The sequence below is a fragment of the Bison bison genome, unplaced genomic scaffold (assembly GCF_000754665.1).
Source record: "Bison bison bison isolate TAMUID 2011002044 unplaced genomic scaffold, Bison_UMD1.0 scf7180017864453, whole genome shotgun sequence".
Lineage (NCBI taxonomy): Eukaryota > Metazoa > Chordata > Mammalia > Artiodactyla > Bovidae > Bison > Bison bison.
In genome coordinates this window covers 451,773-464,137 of record NW_011495015.1, presented here as the reverse complement: position 1 = coordinate 464,137, position 12,365 = coordinate 451,773, and the positions used below count along the sequence as shown (strand labels likewise).

General features: G+C 44.5%; 1 protein-coding gene across 3 annotated transcripts in view; it reads right to left on the bottom strand.

Annotated features, from left to right (window-relative positions):
* The window catches only part of PTPN2 (protein tyrosine phosphatase, non-receptor type 2), a 68,263-nt gene that overhangs the window by 11,842 nt on the left and 44,056 nt on the right, over positions 1 to 12,365 (bottom strand). For all 3 annotated transcript variants that reach the window (XM_010859043.1, XM_010859042.1, XM_010859041.1), the window contains exons 5-7: positions 11,276 to 11,413; positions 5,108 to 5,317; positions 3,735 to 3,887 (exon numbers count right to left, since the gene is read on the bottom strand). In XM_010859043.1, the coding sequence (XP_010857345.1) occupies positions 3,735 to 3,887; positions 5,108 to 5,317; positions 11,276 to 11,413 (501 nt within the window). The remainder of the gene's footprint in view (positions 1 to 3,734; positions 3,888 to 5,107; positions 5,318 to 11,275; positions 11,414 to 12,365) is intronic.

Below are 12,365 nucleotides of genomic sequence, written 5' to 3'. Positions count from 1 at the left end.
AAAAAGGTATTTTGTTACACTCCACCTTCCCTGACATGGCTCTTCTATGAAGCTGCATAGTGTGTGAATGGATCTCCTTTTGTTCTATGAAGTTGACTCACAAAAGACTCAGAAAGTACAACTCTGTAAATTGTTGTGTTTGGAGGGCAGTGAGCACAACAGCGTGGCTGGAGGAAGGGAAGCCTGGAAAGTGTGGCCAGACAGGCGAGGCCAGGAAGGAGGTGGACCTCACAGAAAGACAACCTTGACATGAGGTGCCCGGGGTGGGTCTGTGCTCTCTCAAAAGGGACCTGCAGTGTCTCCATCACATCCTGAAAGACTATCTCATCAAGAGCTGAGAACCCACATAACAACACGCAAGAGTAAGATGCTTTCACCTGAGGTGACTGTGTCAATTTTGTTCTTTCCCATTGAAATTTTTTCTCTGTCCAAATAGCATTTTTTTATACTGGAGGAAATGCAGTGGAAAGATGGCTACTTCCTGAGCACTACCACACCCCTGCTGACCTAAGGCTCCACCTACATGGGTCCCCTATCCTCATGAGACCCCTGGAGGAGGTGCAGCTCCTCCTGCTGTTCCCTCCTGTCATACAGGGAGGTGGGCTGGGAGTGAACATCCTGGCCCAGGCTCCACAACTGCAGAGCTGGGATGTGAACCCAGAGAGCCTGGGCTGACGGTGCCAGAAACCCTCAGGATGCTCTGCATCTCGGAAATAACCATTAGTGTCAGACACCAGAGAGTTTAAGTATCCAACAAAAATGTTAACTGTCTCCAGAATTATGCTGAGCAATTTTTCACCAAGATCTAGTTACTGCAACTTGGCCTCATACTTGGACAAAACTGAACAATGTCAATAAACAAGATGATGCCCAAAAGCAAGACTCACTGGCCCACTTCCCAGAATCCACCAAGACTCAGCAGGGTGCAGGGGTGGTAGTGGGTGGGGGCTGTCAATGCTAGTGAACTTCAAAGGAGAAAAACAAAGAGCAATGTCCTTCTGCCACATCTCTGGGCAGAACTGAGGATTCGCTAATAAAGATGTGAAACACCAGCAATGGTACTACATTTATGACAACCTCAGGCCAAAAAGATGGAAGGTAAACAGAGTCGTTTTAAAGACAGCTAGAGCTCATCTCCTCTTTCTCAGTGGGCCCAGGCCACTGGAGATGGCAGTGCATGAACACGCACTATGTGGTCATCACACACAGTTACTAGTTTCAGGTACGGTCATTTTAGGAGTAAATACTAACAGCTTTCCTTTGTCCTGGCAGGTTCTAAATCATTTCATAGCCACATATATCAGAAATCTTCACAGGAAAACGAACATGAAACTATAGTCAACAATGAAAACACCACTCGCATCACATAAGCCCAGATTAAGACAGAAGGTGGAGACAGATGCCCCCTTTAGGAAAAAGAACCAGAGACAAAGCTTACACAGTGCAGGTGCTACTGGACAGAAAGACAGTATCCTGCACCCACTGCCATCAGCTCACACTAGAGAAGCTTCCCTCTTTCTTCTTACAAATACTCATTTCCCCCAAAATCAGAGGCAAAGAGGAGGAGGCAGATGCATGGAGAGAAAAAAAAGCCCATAAATTGCCTATTACCCCCTTATGTGTCCTAGGAGATGCTTGTGGGGCACAGGACACTTAGGGTTAGCCATGCGTTCTGGGGTTTCCACACAACAAAGCAACTCTTGATCTTTGTAACAGGACAGTTTTATGATTTAAGATTTCAGGGAAATCTATTTCTCTGAGATTTCTGTTCTGTTCTAAGCTAAGGTTCTAGGACAGCACTTGTCTAGTGAAATGTAATGTAAGCCACATATATATGTAACTTTAAAAATATCTAATAGCCATGTTTTAAAAAAAGATGAATTAAACATGTTTTATTTAACTCAATATATTAAAAATATTGTCATTTGAACACATAATACTTTTAAAATTACTGAGATCTTTTACACTCTTTCTCCCTGTATTTGTACATCTTAAATTTTAAGCGGAACTTGATTCAGACTGGCTTCATCTCAACACTAAACAGACACATGGCTACAGCATGAGACATCAGGGGTTCCAGAAGGAGAAAACAGTCTGAAAATAACTACACAAAATAAACAAGTCCATACACTGATACATAAATACTACTGCTGCACGGACACGCAGCCCTGGAAGCACACACACATGCATTAGTGGTTACACACTGGGGGGTGAGGCTGAGTTAGCAAGGACTTCTACTTTGTAAATGATGTACTTTCACAGTCTCTGAATTCTTATATATTCAGTAGGTACTAACTGATTGCTGAGACCAGTTCTGTGGAAACTGAGCCCCCTGGAAGGTAACAGGCTCTCTGACCCTGAACACCTGAGAAACAGGGGCATTTCCAATGGGCCCTGTGGAAGGAGGCAAAGGATTTGTGGGTCTGAGCGGGGATGAAGGTGCTGGGTCAGGGACGTGATAGCCACACAGCACAGATAAACTGGGACAGAGGAAATTCCCCCGAGCCACACACCACAGTCACCACGGGAATCACATCCATAAAACCCATCTCCATGGGGAAAGCAATCCTCAGAGGAGGCACATCCATGTTCTAAGTGCAGCGAGGGGCAGTGTCCTGAGGAAGCGCCCGTCTGGAGCCAGCGAATGAGCGCAGCAGACGGGGTCAGCACACACACTGGCACTGAAGCTGGTAGACATGCACGTTAGAGACGCTCCCCATCTTGAATGCTGAGGTGGCATCTAGGGGAGGCACTAATGTCTCGTGAGTTTAATCTTCACACACCAAACACTTTACTGATTGAGGGCACTGAGGAATCTCACCTTTCTCTTCATTAAAAATTTTCCTTTGAGGCTAAAGAGGGGGAATCTTTTAAATAAAACTTAAAATTTTAATTGATAAATAGACTGTCTTGAATAGTTAAAACAATCACAACAAAAACGTTAGCTGATAAATAAAACTGTTCAGAAGTATTTAAATATCTGTGTAATCTATACGAAACAACTACTTATACATCATTCCACAGATGGTGTGATCTGTTACAAAACAGGGCTTATTCAGAATCTTGTTCTTTTGTCCATAATCACAGAAGCTAGAGAGCAAGTAAGCGGTTTTATGTAGGAGAACAAAAAGAAAATCCACCTGCTTATGTAAAATTCTATATGATTGGCTCAGATAAGAAACGGGAGTCTACTGTTACTTCTGTTTCTATTTTACATTTTATGTTAGTACATAAACACACGTTTCTGAAAATCAATCTTAGCTTTTGCAGAACAAAAACACCCTCATGAGAATAAAGCTACCAACCAGAGAAAAACAACAGTCTTGGCTCATTATATCTGCTTCAAGTACTCAAGCTGCTTGCTCACTGTTGTAGCAGATGGAATAATCTATTTACAAACTAAGCATTCTTGTGTAACTCCAGGCCAGGTTTTAATGGGCCAAAAGTACCTAATTTTTCCAGTTATTTCAATGATTAAATGCTCAGACTCTCTTCTACATGAAACTTCTACGTTTTTTAATGAAACCATGTTCCCAGCTGGGCTTCTGAGAGATAAGCAAGATTTAACAAGAGGCTGAGGAGCACACGAAGAGGTGGGGACAGGCTTTTCCATCTCAGAAGCCAGCTGGACCCACCATATTAATGTAAACACACTTCTCAGAAGGAAGGGAAAGGCCCCATGGCTTACATGGAGAGCAGTTACTCGACAACAATACACTTGACACACGGTTTACCTGTATACTTGAGTCTCCCTTTATAAACTTCGCTCCTTCTATTATAGTCATGTAGGAAAATCTGAGCTGATCTGGTGTCTGAATCAGCCCCATTCGGTATTTTCTCATATTCAGTAACAGTTGTTTAATGTTAATATTGTCTCCTTTTTCTATCTGCAAGAGAGGTAAACATTATTCAAGCCTTTTGTTGTTACAAGTCCAGAAAAGAGAAGCAGTCCAAGATAACCACTAAGAGCAAGCCAGCCCAGGCCGCCGTTCCCTGTCCAGGTAGCACAGGGAGGACCCACAGCTGACTCCAGCCAACAGTCATCTCACTTGTGGTGGCCTAGCGACTGGTGATTGGTCAAAGGAAGGATTTATGCCAAGTGCTGGCTTAACGTAAGGATAAATACACAGAGAGTAGTGTTCTTCTTTTTTAAGGAGTAAATCTTTTCATTGGGCGCCGCCTGCCTTCATATCTGTACACAGCAGCCTCATGTCTGTACACATCAGTCTGTGGAAGGGAGCACCCAAGGGGGTGGAGGAGAGAGACCCATGGTGACAACACTGCAGATGATACGGCAAGCCACTGCTGCAGGAGTCAGGCTGAATCCACTGTGCCCCTACCCCATCCCACCCCACCCCAAGTGGAAAGGAGAACAGTTGCTGCAGTAACTTTGGGAGGAACTGGCACACACACGATCCAGTTTTAATATTACCATCAACAGACCAGACCAGATGCTTAAGAGTTCTTAAACACATCAAAGCTCACTTACAAGTAACAATCAGCTTTAGATGGAAGCACAGGGTATTAAACACGGTGTTAATACAGTGACGTCTAACATACCCCAAAAGGAGGACAGGCACATGCCCGTGTCCCGGTGGGGGCTGGGGGGGCTGGGGCGGCACAGAGCCCTCGGGCACCACAGGAACCTCAGGGGGTGATGTCAACACCACAGAGACCAAGAGGCTTAGACAGTGCGTGTTCCTAATACACTGATTCACTTAATTCTCACAACAGTCCTGGGAGGGAAATACCACCACCACCAACAGTTTGTAAATAAGGAAACCAAGGCAAGAAGGAATTCAGTATTATCTACCAACTGATGTCTGAAAAATACAGTGCGCAAGGGAGGCAACCTATCATTTAGCTAACATGAAGCCACCAGCACAAGTCTCCTCCCAGAGCTTGAGGATTATCCTGGTCACAGCCCCATCCACTCATCACAAGCAAGAGGCAGCTGAAAGGATGTGAAAGAGAATTTTTGGTTTTTCTAAAAAAAAGGCAGATGTTTAAGTTTGAAAAGCACAGTTCTGGGATCCTGGCATTTGAACTTAACTTCTGCCAGTGGAAACAACAAAAACGTATGGGAGCCTGAAACGAGGCCACTTACCAGAACAAGGCAGCTGTCCACCAGCGAAAAGGTGCCTGACCGCCCAATGCCGGCACTGCAGTGGATCACCGCAGGCCCGTGCTCAGGGTTCAAGGAGCCAGATTCCCGCACTTTGAATAAGAAATTGAGAAACGAAGCTGGTGATTCAGGGACTCCAAAATCTGGCCAGGTAGTATAATGAAAGTGAGATATTGTTCTGGTTTCACCAGTCTAAAAAGTGAAAATTAAGGGGGAAAGGTTAGTTCTAAGTTTTTTCTTTTAAAAATCTACTGCAGTAAGATGTATTTTGTGTAATGCACCATGACTTTTCATTTGGTTGTTGATAATCACACATACAAGTTTGGGAATATTTAGAAGAATTTGAAATATATTAATAGTTAACACTTCTGTAACAATTACTATTTTGTAGGTACATTCTAAGCTTTTTATGTATTAACCCATATAACAATCCCATTAAAATCCATTTTCCAGATGAGGAAACCGAGGCAAGGGTTAAATAATGCACCCAAGGTCACACATAAGAAGATGGAAGAGCAGGACTGGAGCAGCACCTGGGTCTCCACCACTGACCTGCACCACACACGCTGCCAGATCCTCTCAAATCACACATCGTGATGAGTGAATTCCCTATTTTTATAAATTTCTACCAGTGTAATTTCACATCTTTACTGGTTTCCTGTTTAAGAATTTCAAAGTTTTGGGCCTTCCCCAGTGGCTCAGTGGTGAAGAATCTGCCTACCAATGCAGGAGACATGGTACTGATCCCTGGTCTGGGAAGATCCCACATGCCACTGAGTAGCTAAGCCCAGGAGCCACCACTATTGAGCCCAGGTGCCCTAGAGCCTGTGCTCCACAAGCAAAGCCACTGAAATGAGAAGCCCACACACCACAACTAGAGAGTAGCCCCTGCTCGCTGCAACTAGAGAAAAGCCCACATAGCAACGAAGATCAGCATACCCAAAAGTAAATAAATAAAATTATTAAAAAAAATTTTAAGTTATTTAAAAAAAACAATTTCAAATTTTTTTGAAGATACAATCGTCCTCATTATAGTTACCTTTCTGATTCAGCTACACAGGCACAGAGGAACAACTCAAGAATTAAATACACAATCTTTACATTTTTAACTGAAACTGCTCTCCTAATTGCTGTTTTCCGCATGGTAACAATTCCCAATCCTAGAACTGTTGACACGCCTTGGCTGATGTGCTGATAACATGGTTTACCAACATGCTAAATGCTTCCTGTCTCATATAGCCTGACTGGCTAGCTACTCAGCACCGCTTCCTGGATATTCCCAACAACCTTTATTTCTGCCTAACTCATTATGAAAACATCCCTCAGCTCTGCCAGCGGCCCCCCATCCCCGGGAGCACTGCTCTGCCTCCTACTCCTCATTCAGGGGGAGCAGGGACCCACTAACAGTTCTCTGCACAATTTTCAACCCAGGCACATGGTTAACATACATCTTCCTATAAACAGGCCTGATGTTCCCGCCCTAAGGTCCCAGGAGGTGTTTTAACCCTTTCCCAGATAACCACCCCGCTGCAGTCCTCAGCCACCACAATGTGCTGACCACGCACAGCTGGCCAGACTTGGTTCCTTAGGGCCTGAGCCAGGTCAAGATGGACCTGCTAGAGCTCCAGGCTGGGCAGGGGTGGTGCCAGGACCCTGCTCCCACGGCTGTGGCCTATATGGTGCAGTTCAACTTTGAATCACACCCTGGCCCCAACCTAAGGTCACCCCACAATCCTGGGCGACCACTTGCTTTTTCTTCGCTTGAATGATGTTGGCTCAAGATCAATGGCCTCTTTCTTTTTTCCAAATTCAGGTCACAGTGTCTGGGACACTCAAAGCCAGTTCCCAGAAATGCTCGCCAGTGTCTGTATCATACAGTCTTCTGCACTAATAGATTTCTGAAAATCCATCTTTTTCTTCCCCAACAGGAACGTACTAAAGAACTTTTTATAGGTAATATTTTTTTAAATTAATTAACCCCTCCTGAAACAAGACATGAAAAACACAGCTCACAAAAATCACATTAATTCCCAAAGGGCCATGTGAAGTAATAGGATCCACATGTTTACTGCTGTGGTATAAAAAAGTTTATGTGCACAACTGGAGGCCCTTTCCCTCATTTCATGTTGGAAAAGTAATGAGAAGGGGGAAGGGTTCCAGAGCGGGGAGAGCTCAGATAAAATTCATCTCTACACGTGGACCCCACAACCTCCAATAGGGTCCTATTCTCTACACTGCAAACCCATGACTTCCAACAGAGTCCCCAGTTCTCTACAGGCGGACCCCGCAATTTCTGACAGAATCCCAGTTCTCTACACATGGACCCCACAATTTCCAACAGAGTCCTAGTTTTCTATACTCGGATCCCACAACTTCTGACAAAGTCCTCGTCTCATACCGGTGGGCTCGCCCCTTCCTCCTCCGTGGTCACCATGCCCTTGGTCCTCCTTCTGTGATGCCTAGTCCAGGCCTCCTTCACTTCTGACTGCTGCCCCTCACACCAGACTCCAGCTGGTCTGCACACACCTGCCAGTCCGCACATCCCTGAACTGTTTTCTTCAGAAAACACTGTGTTGTGCACACCACCCCTGCACAAAGACGTTAGCACGCACTGTTCTTAGGGCAAAATCTCATTTACATTTTTTTTGAAGAATTCTAACTCTAGTCTTTGAATAAGATGACAAGCTCAGAGTCCATGGAGGCCAGGAAGCTGGTCTATGAGCTGAGTAGGGACAGACAACAGGAGCTATGAGCGTGGGGGTGAATTGGGTGTGCCATACAGAACCATTCAAATTCAGGTTAACTATTACTATTATCAGTCTGAAGAGGACTATAAATCTTCTAATTATTATTAAAAAATCTACAAAGCTCTGTGGCCCAGGCCCAACTTTAGGCACAGGCAGAAGGTAGCAGAATTGTGTTTCTGAGACTGTCATATGCCCAGTTTCACCATCTGTTAATGGGGTTTGAGAAAGCACTTACTTCACAGGCTCCAGTGAGGAATAAACAGGCAACCCCCACACCGGAGAAGCCTGAAGAGACACAGGGACACTCGCTGGCGGCCTTAACCACAGCCCTAACACTTCCAATCAACTATGACCTCTCCACGATTCCAGTCTCCTCATCTGTGTTTCTGCTCCATCTGGAGAGCAGCAAGGTGTTGACCCTGTCCCCCTCGAGGTCACTGTCCTAGTCCAGTCCTTAACCAGCTCCTGCAGGGCCGCTGCAATGGCCATGCTAAATACATGGTCACCAAAAGTCACTCTGGGAGTTGACCGGAAGCCCAGATGGTGAAGACAGCAATATGCCAGGGGCATGAGGGCCCAGTTCTAAGCAGAGGGAAGGGCGTGCCTGAGACAGGCACGGGCAGGAGAATTGGTGGGTAGAAGAGTGGCAAGGGCAGGTGGGCTGGGGCTCCCACAGGGGCCGTGGAAAGGCTTCCAGACCCTTGGGGAAGGACTCCGCATTTCAGAACAAGCACTCAGGGTGGTGAACAGTGGACTCAGTGCACCCACTGTAAGGACCCCAACACTTTAAGTGACCGAAGCAAGAAATGGGCACAAGCTGGACGGAAGGTGCACAGGACAGACAGGAGCCTGGTGGGGCAAAGCTGGGGCAGAAGAAACAGAACTCAGCACAACACTGTCTTCCAGGAACTCAATCACCTAAACCTGACCGAAGACACATGGAAAACACCAAAGGGCAAGTAAACAGAAAAGCCCGAAAGGCAAGTTCTCCACGTGACCTTGGATTTTAAAAGCCCCTCAAAACTACCTCCACAGCTTAAGCCATTCAAAAGCAGAATGGACTTGTGGGCAAAAGTTCAGATTGAGGTCTCATCATGATGCTGAAAAGACTGCTGGTGCTCCACTGCTCCATCAGACACGTCAGACCCAAGGTCCCCTCAGAGAAGGCCTGATAGGGCAGCTCTGCCCAGGTCGGTCAGGAGACCCCTCTAGAAGCGACCTGGTACTCTGACCTCAGGAACAAGAGAGGGTGGTCCTACTTTATCAGCACCTTCTCCTTCAGCTCGCCCGTCTCCAACACCCTGGCTCCTGCAGGCCCTCCCGACTCACTCCATTCCCATGGGAACCCTCACCCAGGGGAGCCCAGAACCTCAGGCACCATCAGAGCACTAACTCATGCAGTCAAGGTGACAACCCCATGAGGCAAGCACGCCATCACCCTCGTTTTGCAGATGAGCGAACATAGGCACAGAGATCAAGTACGGGGCTGGTCACACGGCCAGGAGCAGCAGCCAGGATTCAGGCCACATGGCTCCTGGGTCTGAATGTGACTAACACAATCCTGTCTCATTCACTAAAATGCTACCTTATCCTTCCAACACTGCTCACTCTCACTACAGACTGTGAAGAAGAACATCAACTGTTGCTGTTCAATTACAGTGGACTCTGAACACAGGCCAGTAAGAAACCACACGCTGCCAGCAAATGAATCGCAGGGGCTGGCCCACTCCCAGGGTGGCCTCCGCTTCAGAAACTTTAGAACCAAGGCTCTTTCCACAACAATTAAACTTGGTTCCATGACATGAGAAGTTAGGAGATATGGAATTCGGCTAAGTAATCTATTTATGGGAAAAATCCATTAACCTAATAGATTTTTAGGTTATTTTCTTTTAGTAAGAAAAACAGGATTAGGAGTTTATCTACATTGTAGGAAGACCACGGGTCAAACTATATACATGTGAAAATACTTCACAAGCTGATAAACAAAATACAAATGTATTTTATTATTTCAAGTGTAATCAATTCTCAGGACAGAGAAAAACACCTATGCCAATCTCCTGCTAAATCAATTTTAATGCCACAAGCAGATGCAGTACCTAGGATACATAAATACTAACAGAAGGTGATTCCCAGAACCATGAGAAGTTTATGGAAATGAAGTTCTATTTCTGGGAATAAGGGCTGGACAACCAGTACCAAGTAGCAGTTGATGTATTTCAGTGCAGCTTAAGATACACACAAATGAAATCACTGGTGCAAAACACACACAGTGAGGAGATTCATAAAGAAGGCCCCTCCCTGAATGACCTCAGAGCTGAGTTATGTTCTCATGGAAGCTGGACCCAGTCAGATGCACACAGTACACACCTATGCTTATGTCACAAAGGACAGGTGTTTTAGGAGATAACCACAAAAGATAATTCGGCACATCTAGAAAGTGTATATACCTCCCTTCTCCACAAATTTTTTTTTTCTTTTGGATTAATGATCACACATTAATACTCAATTCACTTAATACTTAACTAAAACAGTATCTTGCTTTATAGACCAGATACATCCCTGAAGCCATTTCTGGGCAAACATTTTCATATTTTCTAGTTTTTCTAGTTTCTGAGTATATCTCAGAATCACTCTTAGTTCATATTTTTTCGTTATTCTAAATACAAACCAAAGAAAGCAAAGAGGTGAATGAGAAGAGGGGGAACTATGTTGATGCTTAGACAACAACAGTAGGGTCACAACCAACTGCGTGCCTGTTTCTCACCCAGGCACCAAGGAACGAGTCTTACATTTTTGGAAAAAATCCAAACAAACACTGATGAGGTCATACGGTAAATTTATTTCACCATTTTCACCAGCTCAATAAAGACACATTTCCATGTGACAAACCCCTCGAATTAGCAACTCTCTCCAAGCGTCAAGAACAAGAGCTAGCATTTCCCAGGCACGCGCTCTGTACCAGTGCCTTTGCACATACCTCCTCACATGATACCCATGTCCTCACTTGATGTCACAAATGTGAACAGGGAGGCACCACGGCCGCCCCCTACAGACAAGGGGGGCCTGGGCAGGGATCACTGAGCAGCAGCACTGGATGTAAACCCAGGCTGCCCAATTCTAAAGCCCTCTCCCTCAATCTTCAACCAAGTATAATACTGATCAGTTGCTCAGAATCCTCATATATCAACCTGAACTTCACAATTCTTAGTTTCCAGCATTTCTTAAGAATTCTCAGAGTGCCACCACATATGGGAACAAAATCTATGAGGACATGGTTATGGCTGTGAACCATTACAGGCATTGCTGCAATGAATAGGCTGCCCCAAACTTCAAATCTAAGAACAAAGAATAATCCTTAAAGTCACCACATGAAGCCCCATAGTCTGGGCACAAGCAGTCTTACCCTGGTGTTTCCTAACTGCAACAGATGGACTGTGTAATAGGACTTCACATCCTCTGACAGGAACTTCACGCTGAAGCCCGTTTCCTTAAACAGCATCTCCCGGTCATCTTTTGTAGGCCAGTACTGTGCACATTTAACCTAAAGTTAAGAACATAGACATAATGAAACCACAAAAAGCTGGAAAGGAAAACAAACCACACACAAGCTATATATTTTTCAAGTACCCCAATCTAGGAACAATCACACTATGTTTGATATTTAATGTATTTTAATAAGATTGACATCTTATAAATGCAGTTTGTAAAATGTTCTTATAACTTACACACTTAAAAAAACAGATATCATGTTCATAAAATGAAAATCAAGTTGTCATTTCTAAAGCAGGATAACCTGTATTTCAACATCATACTGGTATTTACTCAATGTTTCTTTAAATATAAAACTCTTGCAAGAATTGTATCTTCAAACAGTACCGAAAGGCTTTACTTTATAAGTACTTTCCATAAGCTATAACAAACCTAGACAGCATATTAAAAAGCAGGGATATCACTTCGCCAATAAAGGTCCATAAAGTCAAAGCTATGGCTTTTCCAGTAGTCATGTCTGGATGTGAGAGTTGGATCATAAAGAAGGCTGAGCACCAAAGAATTGATGCTTTTGAACTGTGGTGCTAGACAAGACTTTTGAGAGTCCCTTGGACTGCAAGGAGATGAAGCCAAGTCAATTCTAAAGGAAATCAACCCTGAATATTCACTGGAAGAACTGTTGCCAAAGCTGAAGCTCCAATACTTTGGCTACCTGATGCAATGAATCGACTTACTAGAAAAGACCCTGATGCTGGGAAAGACTGAGGGCAGGAGAAGGGGGTGATAGAGGATGAGATGGTTGGATGTCATCACTGACTCAAAAGGTGTAAATTTGAGCAAACTCTGGGAGACAATGAAGGACAGAAAAGCCCAGTGTGCTTCAGTCTATAAGGTAGCAAAGAATTGGACATGACTTAGCAACTGAACAACATTTTCCATAAATACCTGTTAATCTGCTACTAAATACTATATATCTAGCAATAACATTGCATACTTATATACTA